The 25,471-nt window shown below is 50.8% G+C and overlaps 1 protein-coding gene across 1 annotated transcript in view; it reads right to left on the bottom strand.

Moving 5' to 3' along the window:
* Window positions 1-25,365, bottom strand: part of IGDCC3 (immunoglobulin superfamily DCC subclass member 3) — a 105,715-nt gene extending 80,350 nt beyond the window's left edge. The window contains exons 1-2 of the mRNA XM_087744333.1: window positions 25,227-25,365; window positions 13,497-13,802 (exon numbers count right to left, since the gene is read on the bottom strand). Coding sequence (XP_087600459.1) covers window positions 13,497-13,802; window positions 25,227-25,293 — 373 coding nt within the window. The 5' untranslated portion in view covers window positions 25,294-25,365. The remainder of the gene's footprint in view (window positions 1-13,496; window positions 13,803-25,226) is intronic.
* Window positions 25,366-25,471: the final 106 nt, after the last annotated feature.

Raw genomic sequence — 25,471 nt, forward strand, 5'->3', positions numbered from 1 at the left:
ATACTAATACCCTCTCCCCTGCACGCTGCGTGGGGCTGCCATTACGCTGCTTCCATAACATGTCAGAAGTGATCAGCATTAGGCCTTCCTAATGTGTCTCAGAAACAATAGCAATTACAGAGTCGTCCATTCATATCTAAAGGCTTACCAGACTACAACTTCCCTCAGGAGGCTAAAGACATTTCATCGAAGCAATTATATTTATGTAGCATTAAAGTACTTTCTTTACAGCCACGGCAGTTACCTTTTTGCATTAGAAGCAGAGCAGTAACGAGGAGCCCTCTCACCCGATCCGAACTCCTCCAAGCATATTTTTTGCCTGTTTAAAGATTGCTAACACACATACCTTGGGGTTTTTGCTGCCTTATTTTTAATGTTATTACACTCCCTTAACCCAAAGGATCTTGACATGCAGATTGGAGCCTATTTACATTATAAGGGACCAGAATGGAAGAAGCTCATCAGTTTATTCAGCTTTCCCAGCTCTCACCATGTCATCAAGGACCTTGTGATGTCTGGCAATGCCGTGAAGCCCCAACTTTCAGCGTTTCGCAGCTCTGTCAACCTTAGCTCTCGTTATGCTAAAAGCGAGATGTTTTCGAGCTTTTTTTTCCTCCACGAATCACAAATGTTAGAAACATGACTTAAGTGTATCATAACAGCTAAAAGTCAATAAACAACCTAAAGGAACTAATAATTTGTTATTTTTTAATATCAAGAATTCAGAACAAGTGTTATGATTTTGGGAGGAGAAAGATGGCTTGACTCAGGTTTCGAATGCTGGAAGCTGTCAATATAGTACATTATTTATTTTCCACTTCCCCCCCCCCCTTTCCTACAGGAAGGCGAGTAGCTCTCTAGAAATATTCCACCTATGAATTTCACAGCATGCATCGAAAAAATCAAAACACAAAGCCTTGGCGTGACGTCTCAAATCTCTGCCATTCAACAGCTGATCATATTTTCCCTTTGAGCTGCACCAGCTGCACCCCACCGGCACGCCTGGCTCGCACAGGGCTGCCGGGAGGTGCCAGCGGCAAGTTCGACAGCCGCGATCCCGGCTTGAAAAGGCATTTCCTTCAAAGCAAACGCTGCACCTAGCTCTGAGATGCAGGGAGGATGTTTTTAGTGCTTGAAGCACTAATAAGAGGAACAGATTCCTTGTGTTCAACCAACATTTCCTTGGATTTGGGCTCTCCGCCTTCCTTCCCGAGCTCTTTGCATTGGAGAGCAAGAGCTGTCACGACTCTGCACACCAGCGCTGCCCAGCTCAGGATCCCAAAAGCATTGCCTAGCGCCTTGCCTGTCCTTTTTGGGTAGGAAACCCGCAGCCTGAATTTTACAGCTGGCAGAGCATCTTACAGGCATGAAACCAAACCCCATCCCTCCTGCATCCCCGGGTCTTTCTGGGGATGCTGCAAGGCTGGACCGGCTCCTGGCCGCCTTGCCACATTGCAGTCAACCGTTGTACTGGCCTAAGGATGAACTTGTTGCCATGGCAGGAGTCGAAGCATGCATTGCGCTGCCGGCATGGCGGCGAGCGGCAGCACGGAGCGCCGGCTGCTCCTCCACAACGGCTTTTTGTTGTTCCTTTCTCACCGAGGCGGCCCTGCCGCAATGCACCCATCCTCTCACCGTGCTGGAGCAGCCTGGCAAAATCCAGCTGACCATAAAGCACAGCAGCACTGTGGCCGTGGGCCCAACATCGCATTTCTCTGCTGCAAACTCTGCCTCTTCCCTGCCTGCTGCAGGGCACAGCATGGGAACGCAGACCCCATGGCACAAGGCGAGCCTCCCACTGCAAATACAGGACATAAAGGGATGCCAAAGTTTTGAGGCAGGAGCTCTGTCCAGTACAGAGAAGGAGATTTTAAGTGAGGGGAAATAGCATCACTCGAGAAGGAGGTTGTCTCCAGCTAATGCATTTCCTCACTGCTGCTGGGATGTTTGTCACAGGACAGGCTTAGCTCGGCTGCCGGGTAGTGCCTTTTAAAACTCCCTTACAGCTTTGATCAGCCTTGCTAAAACTAAGGGCATCTCTCATTCATACACTAATTAATGGCAGGCTCAGAAGAGGTTGGTATCCCTCATCGCTGCAGATTTTAACAAGGAGAAATACAAAAGTAGACTTAAAAATAAAAGCAATGCTCCTTCCTGAGCAGTGGTTTCAGTGCCTCGGAGATTACAAGCCAGCCCTGCTCTGTGTGTCAGCAAGCCTTTCCAAAATAATGAGCCTGCTTCCGTCCCAGGCAGCTCCTGTTGCACTGGAGAAATGAGCAGAAAGGTATTATGGGCTCACACTCACCAGATGGATGTCCTGCTTTGTTCTCCGCTTACAGAAAACCCTACACATACAGTTTGGATTATCTTCATTGTAATTCTAATCACCACCTCTCTGTAAGGAAGGGAGGGAGGGAGGGATCCTTGCTTCGGTCAGGAGAGCTAATTAAAAGTTGTGAGTCATCCAGACTTCTTCACACATTGGAAATGCTTTTGGAAGATCAGGTAATCTCTCTTTCTTGGAGGAACCTAGTTAGCAAAAGAAAAATTAAGCAGGCTCCCCTTGGGCAGAGAGCTGTACAAGAACAAATCCCATTTTTCCCGCGGGACGTGGCAGCACGAATCGCAGAGGTGCTTCAGACGTACACAAACTATGCTTTAAAACAGAAAGGCTTGTACGTGTTCCCCAGCACAGAAACACAAACACCTCCTGTGTACGTATACCCACGCTGGCTTTTAAAACTCGTTGTCTAAGAGGCTTTTGCATATAAATATACCATGCAGGGACCTCTGTCTTCCCCTAAAAGAACTTCTGAACCCTCTGGCTGGTTCTCGGACGGTTGGGTGCAAGCTCAAAGGTCTCAGAAAAGCCAGACCCACGAGCCTCATGAAAATCGACAGCCGGCAGCAACGCAAGGTCCACACAGTGCCCCAACTCCTCAACCCCGATTAGCCGCAGAGCAATCGGTGTCGAGCAGCGCGCCCGGAGGGAACCGGCCTCCGCAGACCCGCTGCGGTGGGAACGAGCTGCCCGTGCTGATAACGAGCTCTGACAGCTTCAAGCAGGGCCAGGGCCCCCCGCACCAGCTCGGCGCAGATAGTCTGCGGGCGATGGGCCCCCACACCCAAAGTGGCTGGGAGGAACTCAATGCCTCCATCCCTGACTCTTGGAGATGCAGGAGAGTTGCCTGAGGTCAGACGGGATGGCAGTGGCAGAGCCAGGCTTCCAAAGGCATCAACCACCACACTGCTTCAGCTAAAATGGTTGAGCCTGAATCCTTAAAACCAGCACCCAGGTTCTGTATTTAAGATGTTGACCAGTCCCTGTCATTTAGAGGTGCTGGGTGCCTGCAGAGCCCTCGCCCTCGTGAAGGTCTAGAGCACCCATGGTTGTCCCAAGGGACAAGAAAGCTGTTTTCTCTTTTGCTACCATAAAATAAAAAAAAGATGATTTTTTTGTCATCCTTCAAATGGCCGGTCCCGCACTCAAAGAGCCTCTTTTGCCTGGGCAACAAGTGTTGCTGCTCTTCCTGCTGGAGAGATCAGGCAGAGACCACTGCTGGGGTGGAGAAGGAGGGAGAAGGGGTCTATCTAACTGTATGCTCAGGGCTGCCAACACTCGGCTGTGTCCATCGAACGAGGCAGCCTGCCCTGCCACCCCAGGCATGGGGCAATGCCCTGAGGAGGCACAGTAGGCACAGGGCTTCTCGAGGCAGAGGGAACGCAGCTGACGCGGCCCCATGTGTGCCCTGGAGCATCACCTCCACATCCATCCCCCTTCCGCAAAGGTCTCTCTAATGCAGCAGAAGAATTTAAAGACAGATTTTTCCCAATGGTCATAAAACGTCTCCAAGTCTTATTACCTATAGGCTCACTTAAAAGAAATTATTTTTATAAAGACTTCTTCTTTTCTCTCCCCTCCTTTTTTTTTTTTTTGAGAGAGAGTTCAAGCAGGACCCGGCCTCTCCTCTCCCCCCGAGCATTAGGATCACTAAGGAAAGACGCAGTCAGGACTTCCCCTCCCACCACTTTACACATTGCCGTGGGAAACCATGCTGAGCTGGACGTGGATGCTGCTCTGAGCAAACAAAGTACCCTCACCTTGGCGGGAGCCACCACGCCAGGGACCAAAGGGACACGGCCACATTGCTTGGCCATTCAGGGCAATGTCACCGCAGAGAGCTCAGGATGAGAGCAAACCCCTGGCTGAACGTCCCACTGCCCTCTGGGGAAGATGCTGAGCTGCAGGGAAAAAAAACTGGTAATGGGCAAACCACACCAAGCAACGAGGGGAAACGGGGGACTCCTGCTTCCGCCTGATCATTTTGGAGGTCAGCTCGGTACCATAAATCTGTTTCGGTTCAAACCTATTTAGCCTTTGCTTCATGGGAACCCCACAGGTGCTGGAGAACCCTCTTGGCAAAAGGATGCTCCAGTTGATGCTCCTATCTTTCTACCCAATGCAAATCAAACCAAAGAGAGACATGATGCATTTCTACTACCAAAACGATTTGCAAACTGATTTTAACTGGCACAGCTTGGGGATCTGGACATTTGCAACCAGCTCATCTCGAATACACATTAGCTCTGACTTTTTGTTGTATGTGAAGACTTGGGCAAACCTGAATCACCGTTCTTCAATGCTCAGTGAAGCCACGAATCCAGCTCGCACAACCCTTGGCTTTTCCATGTCCCTGCTGCTGCATTCATAACATCCTCACTGATGTGAGTTCACTGTCCCCCTTCCCTCTTTGACACCTCCTCCAAGTCAGCGTTCCTCTGCAGCGTCAGCAAAGCACCGCAATCCCTGGGAGGGCGAGCTACGGCCTGAGATGAGGATGGGCATCACCCTGCCCAGAGAGGTGGGCAGGGAATGCAATGCACTGCGCTCAAAAGCCACCAGCCAATTTGCAGTGCCGTGCTCCAAGATGAGCAACACAACTGAAGAAACACAAGCTCCTGCTCCTGGCCAAAAATATCTCGCAGGGATCAACCATGACTTGATCCAGCAGGTTTGCTGTCCCTGCCCCTCCTGGGCATGGTAGGCAGGAAAACACTTGGGTTTTCCTGGATGAATAAGCACAGAAGTATTGATCAAATGCAGCGGAGTACAATGCTGCAGCTGAAGTATGCACACACCGAGCCTTTTCTGCTACCGCAACACCGCCACTCATTTACACACCAGCAGCCTAAAACTATCTCTTTTGTACACCCAAATTGATCCTCACTCTTAATTAGCGCTCTCAGTTGCAGCAAAATTTCATTTGTTTCTTCCAAATGTGGCCTGATCCATTGTCCCTCTCCCGTGACCTGTGAAAATTAGTCATTGAGCTCAGTGACAGTGGTAAGTGCAAAATGCAGCATCAAAGGGACATAATGGGGGCCTCTTAGGACTTACAAAAAAACACCATTAATCAAGGCATGCTCAAGAGGTGCCAGCTTACTGAGGCATGTGAGTGGCTCCGGTCCCAAGTGCGGGAGGCTGGATGCAGAGGGATGTGTGGGCGCAGGAGAGCTCCCCACCACCCCGAGGACCGCAGCCCCTGGCAGGCGGATGCATGCGGGAAGGAGCAGCTACCCCAGCATAGCTGCTCCCTGGGAAGATGGTCTCTGCTCTGCATCTCCTGAGGATTTGTCCAACTGCTTTCCAAAAGAGGTTATGGAGCCATGCTTTTCCAGGCAGCTCCTTGGTTTAAAGAGTGAGGATGGAGCTTGTCTCACGATACCCAGTGCTTTAACTGTGTCCATGGCCCCTGCTACTGTCAGGAGTGATGTACGGAACACCACACCAGATCAGGAGGGAGATGTCAGCATCTCCATCTGTGTTTCCAGAGCAAACACGAGAGCCTGCAGGCTCCCAGCACTAAACACAAGACGTCGTCCATCCAGCAGCACCCTGCACTGACCCCCTTGTGCGATCCCGGGACCAAGCTAAGGGGGAAGGCACAAGCTGCACAGACAGACCAGAGAGGTGTGGAAGCTGCAGCAAAATCACCCGGGGAATTATCCCAGAGATCAGGGCCTGAGAGCCCTATGGGCAAACCTGCACAGGTACAAAGCCAGGGCAGCTCCGCAGCCAGTGAGACAGCAGCGGGGCAGCTGAAAGGGTAAGGGACCAATTTTAGCTGGTCAGGGCAGAGAGACTTTTAACATCAGAAAACCAAAGCAGAGAAGTAGATCTCTGCAAAATTCAAACCTCCTTAGCAAAGCAGTGTGTTTAAACTCTCTCCTGCAAATCCATGTCATTAAACAGAATAACTTGGACTCGGCAAATCCAAATGACTCTCACTTTCAAGGTCCTGCATTCAGAAGCCCACAATGGAGAACAATGAGGGAGAGAAAAAGCCGAGGATCTTGACGCCGCATTCAGAAGGCCATCTGGTCCGGCCAGCACAGCCAGCGCTGGGAACGGGCAGCATCATGGGTTGAGATTTAATCTGAGCCACTTATTGAGTGACCTCAGGCGAATCGTTTGACCTCCTTTTGCCTCAGTCAACCCAACTGTAAAATTGGGTTTAAAGCAAGAACCTCTCTGAAAACCATATGCTGTGCCTAGGAGGAGTGGGAGCAGACTCCCTTCCCAGCAACAGGGCTGCAACAGCGGGTAGAGCCAAAACCGGAGCGGAAGAGGCGGTGCATGGAGCGGGGATCCAGCATCCCTCGGTGTCAGGGAGCTCTGGCTGACGGCTCTCCCAGCTCTCATCCCGCCATCCCTGGGAAAGCAGCTTTGGCCCCCATGCAGGGACTCACCTGCAAGAGGGAATCTGCGAGGTCTGCCCTTGTTCATATCACTCCTGCACCCAAGGGCCCCAAACATTCAAAGCAGGGTCCCCAAATCCCGATTTCATCGCAGGGAGGCTGCTGTGGGCAAGGATCAGCACAAAAGACATGGCCCTGACAAAATCAGGTATCTTTCTCTACAGCTTCTGTGCCCTTTTATTTATTTACATATTTTGCTGTTTTCAGTAACTGTGGGTTACAGCCATGACCAGAGCTTCGAGGCAAATGCAGCGATGCTTTCCTTTAACTCACTGATTACCCACTAGATCAAGAGCATTGATTGCTCTGGTCAAATGCCCCCCAAAAATCAATTCCTACTCACAGCCTTGCCAATGAACAACAGCAGAAAAGCAGGCCCCCTCTCACCTGGGCACCAGCCTTTCCCCGGCACTGCGTGCCCTTCACCTCTTGGCAGGCTTGCAGGGAAGCATCGGCGCAGATGAAACACCGTCCCCAGCTAATGTGGGTCCCCGATAAATACAAAATAGCAACTTGCCCCCCCCAGGATGCTCACAGGGGTGTGGGAATGGTGGCAGTGAGGCAAACCCACTCTGGGTTCAGAGAGGGGAAACTGAGGCACGAGTCGGTGTTACTGGGCGCACCACGGTGACTGGCTCAGCCAGCTGGGACCCTTGTAGGGCAGCATGAGAGCGAAAGCCATAGATAACCATCACGCCATCACCAGCCTGCTGGAAAAACAACCGTATAACTAGTGGCATTACAAATCCTTAAGCTGAGACAAGCCTAAGCAGATAAAGAGCTACTCTAGGTGACAGCACCAAAGAGATCCCGGGGTGATGACTGCAAGCAGAAGACTAAGGTAGCAGAGACCTGACCTGGCCCCATGCTTCAAGGAGAGGCTGGAGCAAAGCAGCAGCCCGAGGACCAAGCAGTGTAAAAGCCCACGAGGCTGAGCCCCGCGCTGTGTCCCCGGAGCTGCCTGCACGGGTACCGGCAGAGCATCACCCTGTGTTAAAAACACAGTCAGCGAACTCGGGAGCCGCCCCGTGCTGCCGGCGCGGGCTGCAGAGGTGTCAGAACTTCCTCAGCTGTGCTCCAAGAGTTAATTGAGACAAATAACTCAACAGTGCTACCATTAATGAAATTCTTCTGATATATTTCCCCTGAGCTTTCTATAAATGACTAAGTGACATTACTGCCTGCAGTGCAAACCCCCTATATGAGAGATAACATTGCCGGAGCTAAGGTTGGTGCATCCACATTAGAAGCCTCATGGAGAAGTGCAAGATGATATTTAAATAACTATCACACTGCTAAGAAATGAGCAGCCAAAAGAAATATGGTCTTATAATGTGCTCAAGTCTCAGGATGAATCCTGGCTGTTACATGCAGACTCTGAAATGCAGTGGGTGGTAAGTGACAAACTCTTTTAATCCCGCAAATCTACTAAAATTCCCAGTCAAATCTCTCCAATCTCCCCCCGGTGACTCCTATATTTGTATATTTGTTTTGCAGCACACAGGGCCAACTACTGCCACAGTACAGATGTGAGAGGCAGCATCACATGAGCCAGCATGTCCTAGAGGCAGCCAGAAGAGCTGATGGAGGGAAATGACCCACTCACCCATCATTTCCATCCCCTGGAAACCTCTCACAGTCTCTTTGCTTTACTTATTTTCTTATTTTTCTTATTTTTCTTTCTTACTTTTCTTATTTTCAGAGGGGCATTTTTCCCCTCTGAGACCTACTGCTACAAGCCCAGAACTTGCTGTGGGCTTACCGAGAGCCATGAGCATTCAAAGCACAGACAATGAAGAAATATCACTGGCATCAGAACTGAGCCCTTATGCTCAGCATTTGAGAAGAAAGGGCATTAAATGCAAGCAGAGCCACAACTGAAAATAAGAAAAAATCTTTTTTGTGGATGGAGGAAACTTGGCATGCAACACCAGGGGTTGAACTGCAATAAAATGCAAGCGACAACCATTAGCCAAAAGTTCCTGGGAGTGACACGACCATGTCTCCAGGGCCGCAAACTGACACCAGGGCACTTGCTTTAAAAGCATACCTATACCTCCAGCACGTGTTTCGCACCACTAAAATGTGTCATCACAAAAGTATCCCGCTTCCAGCTGTGGAAACAGGTTCGCTTGATCTAAGCACAAGCTATAGGTAGGGCTCTGCCGACAATACCGACTGTACACGCACAAGAAAAAACAACAGCAAACCCACATGTTTAAGGTCTGCCTTGATGTTTTGAGCCCAGACTCGCAATCTGCATCCAAACAGTGGCACTGCCCAGGAAATACCTTGGTGACAACTTTCGTGCCACCTTATTTAAACCTTAATTTAAAATGCTAACTTCATAACGAGTGGAACAAAACTGTGTAAAAACATTTCCCACTCTAATCCTGGTTTGATCCCCCCAGTATGGCCTTCTTTTGTAATTACATCCTTTTGTGATCTCACTCTAATGCCTTGTATTGTGACCCATAAAATAATCAGCCCCCTTTGTCTCTCCCTAATCCTTTTAGACTTCCTTCTTGTCTCTACACTCTTATAAATGCTGCCATTATTTGGGCTCAGCAGCTCTTCCCACCACCCCAGAGCCTGGAAAGGGGGCTGCAGGTTAAACCCTGAATATATTCTGTGCAGAGGAGCTGAAACGATGGGAAGATCTTTCCTGCTTTAAAAACCCCACAATTCCCAACCTCCTCCCTTAGCCACACAGCTTGGCAGGGAAAACAACTTGCAAGCATGCATATGCACCAGACCTCCCCCTTTTTTTTCATTTTGCAGATGACCTTGACACCCTTGGCCTGGAGGTCGCAGCGGCCAGCGTGTTTGCAGGGAGAGTATGCTTGGCCCCAGGCTGGGCGAGAGGAGCTGCTGCTGCTGTCTGCAGGAATCAATGCAGAGAAGAGACGCAACATCTGCCTTGCCCAGGCTATCAATCCTGCCAGCAGGGTAAGTGCCATGGATGGCCGGGCACAGAGGAATGAAGGAGTGGGATTTGGGGCAGGATGCAGAAGGGAAGGGGGTAAAGGAGCAGAGAAGGGACGCACGGTGCTAAGCTTGGCTACAAAACAGTCCCCCCACAGCAAGACACAATGAGGAAAGCGTCTTTACAAGCCCAGATATCTCCAGAGCTATTCTCAGGTCCCACAGTACTTCAAATATTGGGCAGGTCCATTTCGCCAAGCTTCAAGAAACCCCCTTGGCTCTAAGTTGCACAATTGACTTACTTTCCCTCTTTTCTGTTTTTTATAGCACCAGATCAAACAGGGAAAATTGCTACTCTCAAGCCGGATGCGTGCAGAGCCTGATCCGATACCCAGTTTGATGGTGATTTCCAATTAGTGGTAACTGTTTGTTATTGAGTGATATAATCAATGGGTCTTACTCCACTGGCCGGGCCGTGATTTATGATGACGCGGAGCCAGCTCCATCAAATTACACCATCAGCAAAAAGGGCTGGAAATGCCATGAGACAACACAGAGTCAAGTAAGGCCAAGTTAAACAAAGGGGGGTGGTGAGAAGAAAGGCGGCTGTGTTTTGGGGACCTCATCTTCTGAAGGAGCGGGCTCTAGCCGTTACTGTTGCTCAGAGGGTATCTTCATCCACCGACAGCTTCGTGCATGCACAAGGGAAATACAGCTCCTCAAAGAGACCCGCGGAGACACAGCCAAGCACTGCCTTCAGAGAACACTGCCTACAAAACTGATTTTAATTAAGACAGCTTGGAGTCATGCGAAATTATGAAACTGTCATTAGCAGAAAGAAAAGGTCTGTATTCAATAACCTGATCAGATTATAAAAACATGTTGCATTCCACAACCTTTTAAACTAACACACCAGGGTTTGAACAGACACAGAAACAGCAACTGAAAAAATTCCAGCCGGCGTTTTAGGCAGCGGGTGGAAATGCCGAGGGCCTCCGCTCAACTCAGTCACGCGTAGGCTTCTTGCACACTTGTGCTTGTTCAAAAGAAGGTTATGCTACAAAAATATTACCAATGTGTTTAGCCCCTGACCTGTGAATCCACAAACCAGCCAAGGTCCACTTCCCTCCGCTGAGCATCTTTGGTTAATAATGACGACATACAGAAATCCCCCTGAATGTAATTAAATAAATTTAATGAGTCAGTTTTTAGGAGGAAGGTTTTAAGAAGTGCCTGCTCCGTGGGGAAACTGCATGCACCTCGAGCTGATCGGGGCCGCACGCGCAGCGGCTGAGCGCAGCATATTCTTCCAGTTAAATTTTACTCAATGCCAAGTGTTGAAGTAAATTTGAAACATGAAAATATGATATCCAGCCCACATTTCCTGAATGCAAATATGTACATTCCTCCAAGCCAAGAAGATTATATTCCAAGCAATAATACAAAGCCAGGGTCTGTAACGGTGATATGAGACTAACAGCCTGCCTTTGAAGACAGCGAAAAGTGCAGCAGAGCTCTCGAGGGGCTCCACTCTGTCAGATCCCTTTTATTCCTCGGTAGCACAGCCTTGATCAACTTTCAAGATTTTTGTTTGTGAAAGGTTTTTATTTCTCCTTTGCTTTTGTGTTCAGACGTCAGGCTCAGAGGGAAGATCAGCACTGGGGTGAGGTTTTACCCACCGGCAGTATTTACTCTGCTTCGCAAAGGTCTGCTTAGCGCTTGGGTTTTTTTTTTTTTTCCTTCCAGCCAGCCAGCACCCATTTCTTCGATGCAATGGTCCCCTCATCTCTAAAATGGGGATAATTACCCTCCTCCTTTGTTTGACTTGCTTATCAGGACTTGGAGCAAGGAAAATCGCTATTACTTGTGCGTAACCACCCTGAGACACGGGGGCTCGAGGGTACAACTGAGTTTCATTCTTAGGAGATTTCGTCTATGTTTAAGCTGAGTCCTAAGTGCAAGTGCACGCTCCTGTGGTTCAGGCACAGCAGGGGAGCTCGCCCTGAGCAGCAGGTTACATTTGCCCACAACATCCCGTTTTATTCCCATTATCCATAGGCACCTGTGGCATCGAGGCCAGGTGCCCCATGTTTTGTGCTGGCTTCACCCAGACCTTTTCTCAGGGCTGGCAAGAAACCAAGCCTGAAGCCAGAACAGAGTCCAGAGTATTTTCAACGCGATCCTTTTTTTCATTTTGATTCACGTGAAACTATGGCTACAAAAGGAAATGCTATTCAGGGACACACAGCACATCACATACATATTGATGCAGGAGCCGAGATAACAGTGTTTATTGACAATCCACTATCCCAAAGGTAATTCCTCCAGCTCTCATGTCTCCTGTTTACAGGTCCGAGAAGTTTGACATCGTGCTTGTGCGTTAGCCAGCTCCCAGCTCATAAATGCCAGAGCCGTTCACCAAAAGTGCTCCAAGGTTTAGCACCACAAGACTGACGAGTTTGAGATCCAGCTGCTAATCTGGCACAGACCCAAAGCCCTTGGCTCCTGGACAATGTCACTTCTTACACTACTGAAAAGCTAGGTTTGCAGATGGCCACTTCATGCACTCGGGGATTGTTATACACAAGGGCTGGAGTGTTCCCTTGGTGGGCTGCCAGCCGGCCCCGGCGCTGCGGGGAGCGGGCAGCAGCGCTCCGAAAGGCCCCCCAGTTCGAGGAGTGCAGCCAGGGGACTCTGGCCCCAGCCTTTGCTGTAGATTTTTCATGCTTTGCACCAAAAAAAATCACGGTGCGATTTACAAATGCAACAGAAGTGGTAGTAAGTGGCTTGCACAGAAAGACATCTCCCAGACAAGTTGGAGAACCCTTCAGTAAAACTTATTTAACAAGCCAGCATTTGGCCAGGTCTCGGGGCCATACCAGACATCCGTCCTCACACCAGTCTATAAATTACACCCAGCAGCGACTTCTGGTTTAACGCAAAAAGTATTAGTGGCTGCAACCCCAGAGCCCACAGTCTGTGGGCAAAGCTGGCCACCAACACAACAGGGACAGAAATGACCACGACACCTCAGCTCTGCCATCAGTCCCAGGACAAACACGAACCAGCAACCAGAGCCAGCAATGGGGAACCCAGCAGCTTGCATGGCTGAGACCCAACAGGACCAACCGCTCTGGCCATGGCGACGCAATGGGCTAAGCTGGGTTCTGCGCAGGGCTGGAGTCACAGCCTGCCCCGTAATTCTTCTTCCCCCACCTTTAAATTTCATTCCCTTGCTGACATTTTCATCTCTCCTCCTCCGGGCTCCCCCACGAGACAATCTGTCTGGTGTTGTTAGCCTTGCCCCCAAAGGCACTGCCACGCTGGGTAGTAAATAAGACCTTGCTGCCTCCACACTGCCTGCCTTAAATAACAAAATGAAAGAAAGCGTGACCTTCAGAAGGTCTTTGCCTATGGTTTGGAAAGCGCTGCCTGCCAAGCAGAGCCCAGACATGCTACAAAGCAGAGGGGCTTCCAAACCCACCGCAGGAGATACACAAACCATAGACTATTTCACTGTGTGACTTTTAACATAACTTACCCTTCCGAAACAGGGAATTTACTGCTAGAGGGTGGATTTTAGTTTTCTCCTCCTGAGAAGGCCAATTAGCTCTTCTTTCACACCTGGACAGCTACGCAGATTAGATGCCAGCCAGATCCCCACACCAGCTCCAGGTTCTTTTTTCTCTTTCCCCTCTTTCATCCTCCCTCCCTGAACACCCAGCACCCCCCACACCGCCCTTCTGCTTCCTGGCATAGCCAGGGCCCCTTGCGGGATTGCCCCACGCAGGTGGGACGATGCCCGTACTTACTCGCTGCCTGAATCTTCGCCTTCCGGCTCACCACCAGCCCGTAATGGTTTTGCGCCATGCAGTCGTACTCGCCTTCATCCGAGGACCCATCTCCCCGGACCCTCTGGAAGCGGGAGACGTAGAGCGACCCGTTGGCCAACATGAAGGCATTCTCACTGTCCACGATCATCACACCATTCTTCCGCCACGTGATGGTGATGGGCTGGATGCCCTCCACCTGGCAGTAGAGGATCAAGGGTTGCTCCTGCACAGCTATGTCATCGCTAGGCTCCACAACAAACGCCAGCTCAGAGGAATGGCCAAAATCTAAAATGAAGAGAGAAGGACAGAGTCAGCAGCGTGTTCACAAGAAGCAGCAAGAGACAACTGCTACGGCAGCAAACAAGGGATGATGAAAACATTTTGGATAGAGTGGGCTACAAGAGGGCTACAGAGTGCAAGTGTTTTGGAGAAACACAAAACCCTTGGGCATGCTTTGCCTCCCAAGGCTTCACTATTAAAATCTCGGGGTGCAGTTTCCAAAGGCACAAACAGGCACAGACCTTCAAGGCTGCGTTTGGTGACCCCAGTGAAGGGAACAGGCGGGCGCACCCCTCCGGTGGCTTGCCAAACCCCAGCTCCACTTCATACCCCGCTGAAGATTGCCTCTTCACCTCCCTTTGCAGGGAAACAGCAATACAGAATAAAAACTTGCACAAGCATGGGGCAGTGCTTACTTCACATCAGCCATTCCCACCCCAGGAGAAGAAGTTTACACCAGTTCAAGCAAGCCGTTCCTCTCCCCCATGTAACCAGGCGGGGAGAGGGTTTCACCATGCCCCAGACCCATTTGCAGCACAGCCGGCGGGGGTGAAGAGGGGGATCAGCAGCTCCCGATTCAGACCATATTGCCACTGGCATCTTCGTGACACTTCTCCCGCTTGGCAGAGCGGGAGGCTGTTTGCCTCTCGCACGTAACGCCATGCCCTTCTGTCACTTTGGTCTCTCTCACGCTGTAACAGGCAAAGGAGGGTGCTATTCAGTCCTTAATGAAGAGCAAGTTAAGCACCGAAATACAAATGCACAATGTTCTGGCTCAGGGACACAAAAGGTTTCTTGCAAAGCAATTACACTAAATGAGGTCCAGGAGAGATAAGTTACTGCAGAATTTGTACCAACAATAGGCAAACCCTCGCTTCCCATCATACAGATACATACTAATTTACGTCTTTTGCCAACAGAACGTTTAAACACTATGTCTTTGGCATGTTATGCTTCACTTGGTCCAGCACACCTTTTTAGGGTATAATTTGCCATACAGTCATGATTAGACACTACAGAAGATGACAGAAATAGAGCTATTGTTTAAAGATTAGCCCAAAATCCATGCTGACACGAAAGACAAAAAGCGACCAAGAAACAGGAGTCATAAATATTTGAAGGGTATAAATGCAGGGATGGAGGCAAATTTTTTTTTTTTTTTAAAGAGCAGCAACGGAGAAGAAATTCCAACAGAGTAAGAAAACTACAATTTCATCCAAATACAGGGAAAGCCTTTCTAACAGTTCTCTTGTGCAACAGCCCCTCGACGGGTGGAGGCTTCCAACTGCTCAAACCTGCGATACAGCTTCTCCCCTCTTTCATGGGCTCAGGGGGACCAACTCCACAGCTGCTCACAGAATTGGGACACACGTGGGCAATTTCTCTTGGCAAACACCAGCCACAGCACAGTCTTTGTAATGCCTGTCCCTAATACAGATCCCACTGCACTAGGCTCAAAAACAGAGTGGAGGGCAGATCATTAATGCATGGTAAAAACAAAAGAGACGAGAAGAGGCAGTTATCCTAAAGAAAAAGAAGAAAAAAAGGTCTGTCTTTTCTGCTCTGCAAACCCAGTGAGATTTTTTTCTTTCTTCCTGTAAATCCCCATTGCTTTCTACAGCAACTTAAATTGGATTACGGGGGATAAACATTGAGTGCAACCTGAGCCGAGGCAGATGGACGGAGCAGACAAAGAAGGCAGCGGTAGTGCACGGCAGGTCAAAGGTACTGCTGTCAAGGTATGAGTGTGTGCGGGGAATGGACAAGCTCTACTTAGTGACAGACACCTAAAACACACACTTTATTAACCCATTAAGTCTTAAAATGTCAGGCTAGCTCCAGCCATCTCAGTGATCTATCGCTCACTGTGACTTCTTTTTTATGAGACAGCCCTGGGGTCCTCTCAGCAAGTTAGACTACAGCCAGCACAAACCCATCAATTACTTTTTTTTTGTGAAAATTAAGGAATTAGATGAATGTTCCGCATTTTTCTGCGGAGTGGCCAGAGTCTCAACAGCACCTGCCACGCCAGGGCCCCATCCCCTGCGTGGGTGCTCCTGGGAGTTAGGCAGGATAAGGACCCTCGTGTCCTGACTCCCCACTGAACTGAGGGGGACTTCTGACTCCAGAAAGACTGAACAAGATTTCAGGATTTAGCCTAACAGGCAATCAGAAAAAAAATCCCTAATGAAATAAATGCCCCATCTTCCCCCAGCTCCCCTCTACTCTTAGATAAAACAGCTTATTATTATACGTACAATAAAAGGAAGAATCAACATAATTACATGCCCTTCCCACAATAGCTGTCATTATAATAACCATCATTAAGGCCTGTGATTGGAGATAATCATGTTTACCTCCATAAACATTCGGTCTGCAGCCTAACTCCAGGCTGCGTGAGCAGCAGAAGTGATGACACTCATAACTGGGACCCATGCCCTCAGACACACGCCGGGGTGGGGACGGACACTGGCTGTCCTGGGGTCTTCTTGGGCTGTAGGCAAGAGGGGGATTGTGCCTCAAGGTGTGACATTGTGCAATAGACAGCGTGCAACTGGTTTGTAACCCTCAGACACCTCGCAGTGTCCAGAAGCACCCAAATTCCTCCTCAACAGATGTTTTTTTCATGGGGTGTTTTTCTGACCTTGAACTACCTGAAAGGAGGCTGTAGCGAGGTGGGGGTCGGTCTCTTCTCCCAAGTAACAAGCGATAGGATGAGAGGAAATGGCCTCAAGCTGCACCAGGGCAGGTTTAGGTTGGATATTAAGAAAAAGTTCTTCACCAAAAGGGCTGTCAGGCACTGGCACAGGCTGCCCAGGGAAGTGGTTGAGTCCCCATCCCTGCAGGTATTTAAAAGACGGGTAGATGTGGTGCTTAGGGTCATGGTTTAGTGGTGGACTTGGCAGTGCTGGGTTAATGGTTGGACTTGATGATCTTAAAGGTCTCTTCCAACCTAAACAATTCTGTGATTCTATGAAAGCCCACTGACGCTCTCCCGGGGCTTCAGGGCCAGGTGACCAAAAAAATGGACGCATGGGGAGAAGCAAGCCCACTCCATCTGGAGATTTCATAGAATCATAGAATCGTCAAGGTTGGAAAAGACCCTTAAGATCATCGAGTCCAACCATTAACCTAACACATTTAGGAGAAGCCAAGCTCTTATCTTTCACCCTGACATGGCCTTTCCATGCAAACTCAGCAAAAAGTCTCTCTTCTCCCCAGATACTTAGATCCTGAAAGACACAGAGAAGCATACGCCCTTGCCTGGCACCACTGACACATTAGACATTAGACATTAAAGCTGCCTACCTACATCATTAGATAGATAGATCTGAAATTGTCTTAAAAAACTGAGCCTTGGTCCTCAAAGGCCTCGGTATCCTACTCTGCAAAAACCACCGGCTCTGTCTTCCATGGGGCAAATGTCTGAGTCTCACAAATAGGTAAGTCATTGGTGGCACGCTCGGCAAGAAGCAAGTTGGCAAGCTGACCTGAGCATGTTTCTGCGCTACCGTGGCACTGCAGCCCAGCAGGTCCCCAGCATGCAGCAAGCTCTGAGGAAGCAACCATGGGCTCTTCCCCAGCCAAAGGTCACCTTGAAGACAGCGCTATCCCCTATGGCCCTCGTGGCCTAATTTGGGGGCACAGAGTGGGCTTGGTGAGAAGGACACGCCTCTCAATGCTGTGCTCCTACAGGGCATCATGTTCCCGGAGGTTTTCTCAAAAAAGAATGAGGCTCTGGGATGCTGCACACCATCAGGAATGGGTAAGAGAAACTGGTCCACAAACAGCCCAACCTAAGATCCACATGGTGGATGCACAGCCGCTCTGGAGAGAACTGGGTGCAAGGCATGGTAGAAACTGGGCGCCTTACAGCTTCTTTGTCCCCTTCTAAAGACCCCCCTTTATCCATTTGGCTGCAACTATGGAATTATTTGCATTAAAAGTAGTTCTCAAGGATCGGGCTTCAAACGTGGATGTTGGGATTTGGCCTTCCAAGATTGGCACTGTGGGCCTCCAGGTCTTGAAGGCAGACTCTGAACGCAGAGCCCTGCCTCCCCGGGATGCTCAGGATGAAAGACAAGGGGACAGGGACGCTCGCAGAGGAATCTCCATGGTGGGACAAGAAGGCTCCTGGCGTTTGCTCTACAGGTCAGCTCAGATGGGCCAGAAGGAGAGAACATACAGAGCAAGGAGGTGACAGGGGAAAAGAGGGACCCAATTCTGTTCGCAGAAATAACTGACTGGAGTTAGCAGTGAGGCACAGAAATGATGCTGCAAAGTTGGAAGTAAACGACACTCTGAAGGCACATGGAAACAGTAAAAGTGCAATTAATTGAGAGAGACAGAGAGGAAATCGCCGAGGCTGTGCACATTCACTCAGGGAGTCTGAAAGCCCCATCCCTCTTCAACAGCTGGCTGCATATCCAAACCCAGCTCACCCCACACAACGGCCCGGGTAGCTCCCGAAACAGACTGCTAGCAGCGTGCCTCACAGCCACTCTCTGCTCGATGCAGAAACTGTAAAACTCGGCTCACGGCAGCTTGAGTTTGGAGTTAGAGGCAGGGGTGTTGCGCAGGCAGCTGAGCAGACCGCTTGTCTCAACGCCGGCAGGCTGCGCCGGGGAGCGCGTGAGGGAAAATTGCTTTGCTTTCTGCAAAAGGATGGAGGAGGAAGCGTTATTAGCTCTGACATAAAGGCCACAAGAAAATTATTGGAATCCTCATTCTACAAGTCTCCTTTTGAGAAACATTTACCATCTCCCTGAGCAATACAATATGTGACTATATGTGCAAATATTTAACAAAAACTACTTCCCCTATTGATCAAGCAGACAGGCATACTCAGAGAAACCAATTAGCACTTGTGCTTTTGAACCAAGAGATTTATTTAGTGCTGAGAGAAAGAACTTCGAATTAATGGGAAGCTTAAAAGACACTTTGAAGTACATTTAAAAAAAAAATAAGTTTAATTATTTTTCACTTGACACTGTGATTCATGTTCAAAGCTTCAAAAGAACTTGCTCATACCCTGGCATTGTCCTTTTCCATTCGGGAAACACGATTTTGGCTTTCTCCTCCTGTGCTTCTGAAAAATACAGCAGCTAATCTCACTGCTTTAGTCAGCGGTGACATCCATCGCAAAGGACCTCAGTCACATCACAGCTCGTCCTGCTGGACCCTGTCCAGACCCACAGCCAGCAGGGCCATCCCTGCCCTGGGAGCACGTAGTCCCGACAGATGAAGCCCGTATTATTACTCCCATTCTAGACAGGGAATATTAATCACAGAGAGATGAAATGACCTGCCAAGGGCCCGGTCTGAGCTCGTGGCAAGGCAAGATATTGCAGGAGCAGTCAGGTCCACCCTGCTCTTCCCAGTGCAGCACCGCTGGGAGCACTGGCGGGGAGACCGAGGCAGCCCCAGCTCCTCTCTCATCACACCAACAGCATGACTTCCACCTGCAAACTGCCTCCCATGAGCAGAAATTCGCCCTCTCTCGATTTACCGTGTTCATTCCCAGCATAACACAGCATAAATCAGCAGCGACCCACCGGCGAGCCTTACCATCACCAAGGATAGCCACTCTAGTCCTCCTTCGTAAAGCCAAACGAAGATGTCCCTGGAGGCCCGTGAGCCCAGGACCAGAGGACTTCATAGTGGGATGCAGGTTAATATTAGAACCAAAAACCTGGGTGCAGGTTGGGACAGCCCTACAAAAAGTGGCTCCTGTTTTTCAGTGGTGGTGGTTTTCTTTTTTTAAAACTCTTCTGCAAATGGGATGATATGGAAGGAAGAGATAGCTGGACCTGAAAGATGTTGTCCAGCAGATTATAACAGGTTTCAGGCTGATGAAATTGGAAACCTAAAAATCCAGCTGGTGCCCCCTTAAATCTCCTTGAGGCTGACCCAGAGCCTAAGGAGAAAAGCACTATGCTGCAGTAAAGTGCAAATTGGCTCTTTAGGGCGTCCAGAAAAATTTACATTTAAAGAAGGGGAGAATAGGCTGTAACAGGCCCAACATCTTGCTGGCAGTAAAGTTTACTAGCTCAGAATTTTTTATTCCCTTTCCTTTCAGATGGGAGGTTATATAAAGTGATTTTTCCATCAGGGCACATAAACCACATCCACTCGTTAAGCGATTGCAGGAGGTCTCTGTCCAGGATAACGCGACCTCTCGGCCACCTGATACGGAGCCCAGGGACATGCCCAGCAGCCCTGCCCTCGGTGAGGGTGCAAATTTTAGCCAAGGAAGGCAAACACAGCCCAAAGAGCCAAAGAAGTGGCCCCAAATAATTTTCAGATGTTCAAGACCAGACTGGGCAAATCCCAGGAGGTCGCTTGTTAAACACAGCGTGGAAGCTGGAAGCATTCACAGCACAAAGACCCTTTCCAGGACAAGCTCCGAGTCCTCGTGGGCTCCCCCATCTCTGAAGAAAGCGGGGTGAAACCTGTTGGTATAGCTGGAAAGGGCAAAGACCTTTCCTGAGTTAATTGCCCACAGTAGCTCCATCCACAGTGAGGCATCCAGAGAGCACGGCGGCAAGCTGGCCGTAGGATGTGTTGTTATTTGCATTCTCCACGTGTTTCGCAGACCTGACCAGATCACAGTCCTACCACAGAGGCCATCAGCAATGCAAATACAGGGCAGGGAACAACCGCGCACGAGAGGATGGCAAAGACAGCGGCCAAGATGGGAAACGCTGTGCCCAGAGCCAGGGTCCCCGCAGGCTTCAGCCCCCAAGGCTGCTCAAACACAGAACAGGGGTTTCAGCCCCCAACTCTGCAAGAAAGCATCAGGGACGTGGCCGTCCCTGTGGCCGGTCCCTTGCACAGACCTGGCAGGGCACAGACTGGCCATGCGGTACGTAACGATGCTCGTGGATCACAGACACGGTGGCTGGGAGAAGGATGAAGGCACGAGGCTGCCAAGAGAGCCACAGGCACCCTGGCATCATGGTGGCAAACCCACCAGCCAGCACAGCCCCGTCACCCAGCCCTTGAAATTCAGCTTGAGTACTGGCAGGCAGGACTGGATGGCGTGCAAGGAAAGGCGAGGCAAGGTCCTTCTGGAGGAAGAGAAGTTTCTGTGCACATTAAAACCTTTGAAACTCTTAATCGCATCCAGGGGATTCAAAGGAAACAGAGCACTCTCTCCTCCCCGCCATCCCCTCTGCCTTGTCGCCTCCCACCCTGAAATTCAGGATGGAGGAAAGCATCGCCTCACTCCTCTCAAGGAGCTGAGCACCGCACAGATCCCTGCTTGCTCCAAAACCAGAGCCATTTCAATGAAACACTAGCACTTCTCTCCCTTTTCCACGTACTCTCGGGTTTCAGCAGCAAAAATCCTTTTGCAAAAGCATCTTCACAACTCAACAGAATCACCCGCCACGACCTGCATCCTCCTGCCTTGCCGTTAGCTTCATCAACACGACCACATGCGCAAGAACAAACAAAACAAAACAAAAAGGCAGCAAATCCTTGACTCTGCTCTGAAACTCTGGTTTTAAATTACCAACGCGGGAGCGGGTCTGGGTTGTTAAGTGACTGGGCTGCTCTCGAGTGGAGGGTGCGATACAACAGTGACATTTGATATAATAGCAAGGCCAGATCAGTATGCTGTGTGCTTTTCTCAGTACGCTCGCCTATTTGCTTCTCTCTTCTCTTAAAGTGCAATTATTGACATGTTCGCCTCCTTAACCATCAGTTTTATATGCTTGCCAATGACTCCCGGACATGTGTAAACAATTATTTTTATTTTGTTGCAAAACCAAAATGTTGCATATTCTTTTGGATAAGCGGACTCGGGTAGATTTTCATGAGCCCTGCTACATAATTTATTAGTTTCTAAACTCTGTAAAACTAAAAGCTCCAGTAAAGTTCAAATAAGTTTGTGATTTCAAAGTAATTTTGAACGGACTATTCCTGCTCCTGCCTGATGTTATTCAGTTGATTTAAATGGGAATTCTTAATCTGCAGAGGGGGGCTCCTGAACTGTTTTGTTAGATCAAATAAAAGGACAATATCCAGGGTCAGAAGCCCAGGAGCGCAAAGTATGAAATATAGGGGGGGAAAGGGGCACGGAGAAAAGCATCTTCTGTTCCAGATCTGTTGCAGGCTGCAAAACGAAGTGCATGGTCTGCTCAAACGTGTGCTGGATCAGCTCGCTGCTTCAGGGGGAAAAGCCAGGCACCGGCGGTGGCTTCGCATGAGCTCCACGGCACGCTGCTCCCTGTGCCGCAGCCCCACATCGGGGCCCCATCCTGCTCCTGCCACAGCCAGTGCTGGATCCTAATGCTGCAGCGAGGCGATCAAGCCAGGATCAGCCATCCCAGAGCAGCAGAGAAAGATGTTCCAAGGCAGCGGGACGGAGAGGTGCGGGAGGAGCAGCATCACAAGGGTTTGTGAGGCAAGGGGCTGGCATTGCACAGGGTCACTGCTTGGCACTTCACACGCTGTGACACGGGACTCCCCAGAAACAAGGAAATCGGAGAAAGAAAAGTTCAAGCAGACAGAAAAGAGAGAGAGAGGCTTTCTCGTTTGCACACATAAAACGAGAGCAGTTTTGCAGCTCTCCACTGGGCAGTACTGCTGCTGAGCTGCTCCACGCTGGCCCGTGCCGGGCTCATTGCACCAGGGTACGCAGGCCAAAACTGGGACTGAGCAGGAAGGAGAGGAGTGGGGAACCGGGCTGTAACCTTGGGTCTGGGACCCGCTGCCCAGCTCCTCTCCCAGCAACTAAGCGAGCGCAGGAGCTTGCGCTGTGCAAGTTCCAGAGTCTGACAGGGAATAAAAAGAGGGGCAATTAGACTGGTTTAGGATTTCGGACTCCCTGCGCCAGGGGTAGCAGGGCAGATCAGGAGGGGACCAACCCGCCCTATTCCCCTCTCTATCAGCTGGCTTTTAAATACTTCCAACGAGAAGTTTAGTTTTGGCACCACGGTGGCCCCAGCAGATGTTTGCGTGCCGCTGGCATGGGCTGCTGCACGCTCGCACCCCTGCGTGAGCTTCGCACCCAGTACCGGTCCCAAACGTGGTGCACAAGGATACGGTTGTGAGACAACCACCCCGTTTCAGGGGCCGCCGGCTGCATCCACCACGTGGGAAAACCACGTTCTGGGATTCTCCTGTTGAACTCCCCGAGAGAGACAAAGCCCGAACGTGGGCTTGAATTTCATATAGCGGCTCTGCGTGTTACTGGGGAAAAACGATACCAGATACCCTCTATGTATATTAAGAAAAAAGACGGGGTATTACACCAATTTAGGAGAAAGCAATCCTTTTTTTTTTTTGCATCTAAAAAAAAAACAAGAAAGCCACACAGAGTAGGAATTAGTGAAAGCTTATAGCTTCAATAATTTAGAAGTTAAGCCTACTTAAATATAAATGATGATGTTTAATTCCAAGGCTGTTACTGAGCAGAGCCGGGGAGCCTCTCGTGTCCAATGCCCGCCTTTGAATGCTGGGCTCAGCAATAACAGACAAAAGCTGTCCACCACCCAGAACAAAGAGCTCCAGGAAATTAAAAAAAAAAAAAGAAGAAAACACTGTCTTACTGCTGAGCCCACTCCAGCACGCTGACCAGCAGCTCCCAACGCCTGGTTCACAGTCGCCAGGCCAGCATTTTGGGGAGTTTGAAAACCGCAGGGGTGGGAGCGGAGCATCCCGTCCCGCGCAGCGCGGCACTGCTCCCGACGCAGCATCCGTGCCCGCAGCGAGGCTTTCTGCTCCGGCGCTGATTGACACCGACGCGGGAGGGTTTATTAAATACAGCAGAAATGCGTTACCTCGCTGTTAACCACCTCTAGAGCATATAAACCCACCAAGGGGGGGGGGGGGGGAACTCAGAACAGAAAAACTTCTAAAGTGCAGCCAAGCAGGGCCAGCAAAACACACCCCAAAGTCAGGAGCCACCAACCTGCCAAGTCACAGCATAAACAAACACACAGGGCAGTTTGGACAGCAGCAGGCGATAAACTAGACACAAACTCATTACTTAAGTTTTGCTTTCAAAAATTCACTTCTTTTCCTTTCCTCCCCCCCAAAATAAGTACTTTTGCAAGCATCCTCATTGCACCGCTGCGTGCCCAGGAATCCAACGGAGTAACAAGACCTGCTTCGTTACATCCACTTCGCAGATAACTTATATTTTCCGCGAGTTACACCGGCTTCTCCGCCTCGCTGTGGCTGCTACGAACCACGTGGCGAGATTTATTATGGGAATAGCCCACAGCCTGGTTTCCTAAACACCCCGGCAGCTAATCTCTGATTAATCTAACACACACTCTTCTCCCTCTGACCATGCTGGGCTGCTTGCACGGTTTTTTAAACAATTCCTGCTTTTCCTTATCTTTAAGGCTGCTACGCGAGGCGAGGGCAGGATGCACGTGGGTATTTCGCCGCAGAACGGCATCTTTCTCAGATTAGACCCACGCTTAAGCAGCACCGCCAGCAGAAGGAAAATATTGCAATTTATCAGCAGGGGATGCGCACAGTAGGTCCAGGGAAAAAAATCCCTTTGATGTTTTTGTAGTTCGGCTCTGGTCCGGTGGGTGGTGTTACCGGTTGCGGCTGTGCGAACCGAGGCAGGGGAGGACAATACTTGGTTTAAAGTAGCTCACCCTCATCCCCGCAACTTGCAGCCCCACATCTCTTTTCCGTAGCTACCGCCTTTGCTAACAAACACGGCTCGTTTGCTCGGGCGCTGTCTCCCGCTCCCATCCCGGGGATGATTTCAGGTCTGGTCCCTGAGCGTGGATGCCCAACCACGGCACTGCCACGGCGGCCACCCCATCCCTCCCCAGCGCTGGCCGTGGGGGCGAGGGCCCCCCAAACACCGCGGTCCCCTCCCCGGAGCCCCCCCGCGCCAGCGGGGTTTCCAACGGAAAACAGAGGGGTGGGGGAAACACTTCAGGGCTGTTTTCAGCTTACGGCGTTGGATGGGCTGATGTAGAAGTCTACAGCCCCGGCCCCAGCGTGCCTCCCCGGCGGGACGAGCCCGCCGCCCCCGCGGAGGGATGCTACCGCGGCGGCGGACGCCAACAGCCGCGCACCCCGGGCTGCGCAGCGGAGCCGCGCTCCCTCCCTCCCTCCGGCCCCCGGAGCTGTTCGGCTCCGTCCAGCCTCCACGGCGGCCCGGTGCTACGGGGACGGGCTGGGAGCGACCGGGGAGGCGTGCGGGGTTGGGACCGGCGGGGGACCGGGACCCGCCGCGGGGATGGGGAGGAAGGCGGGGGACCGGGGGATGAGCACGGCCGCGGCCACCACGATGGGATGCGAAGTGCGGGAGGGACCGCGGACAGGGACGACAGACCGACGGACGGACGGACCGACCGAGGGGCGAGGGCGGCGGGGAGCAGCGCCGGTGCCGGGCGCGGCGGCGGCAGGTCCGTCCCCCCCGCCGCTCCCCAAGCCCAGCCCGGCTCTTACCTCCGCGGCAGCCGAGCAGCAGCAGCCCCAGCAGGCAGGCGGGCAGCGCGGAGCCCGGCGGAGCCATGGCATCCCGGGCGGGCGGGCTCGCCTCCCTGCGCCCCACGGGGAGGGAGCAGCCCGCGCAGGAGGGAGGGAAGGAGGGAGGCGAGGCGAGAAACACCCCCAGTTGCGGCGAGGGGGGATAAATTAAAAAAAAAAAAAAAAGAAAAAAAAAGAAAAAAGGGGGGGGCAAAAAGCGGGTT

The sequence above is a fragment of the Nipponia nippon genome, unplaced genomic scaffold (assembly GCF_047370975.1).
Source record: "Nipponia nippon isolate SJK-2023a ecotype South Korea unplaced genomic scaffold, ASM4737097v1 scaffold_9, whole genome shotgun sequence".
Lineage (NCBI taxonomy): Eukaryota > Metazoa > Chordata > Aves > Pelecaniformes > Threskiornithidae > Nipponia > Nipponia nippon.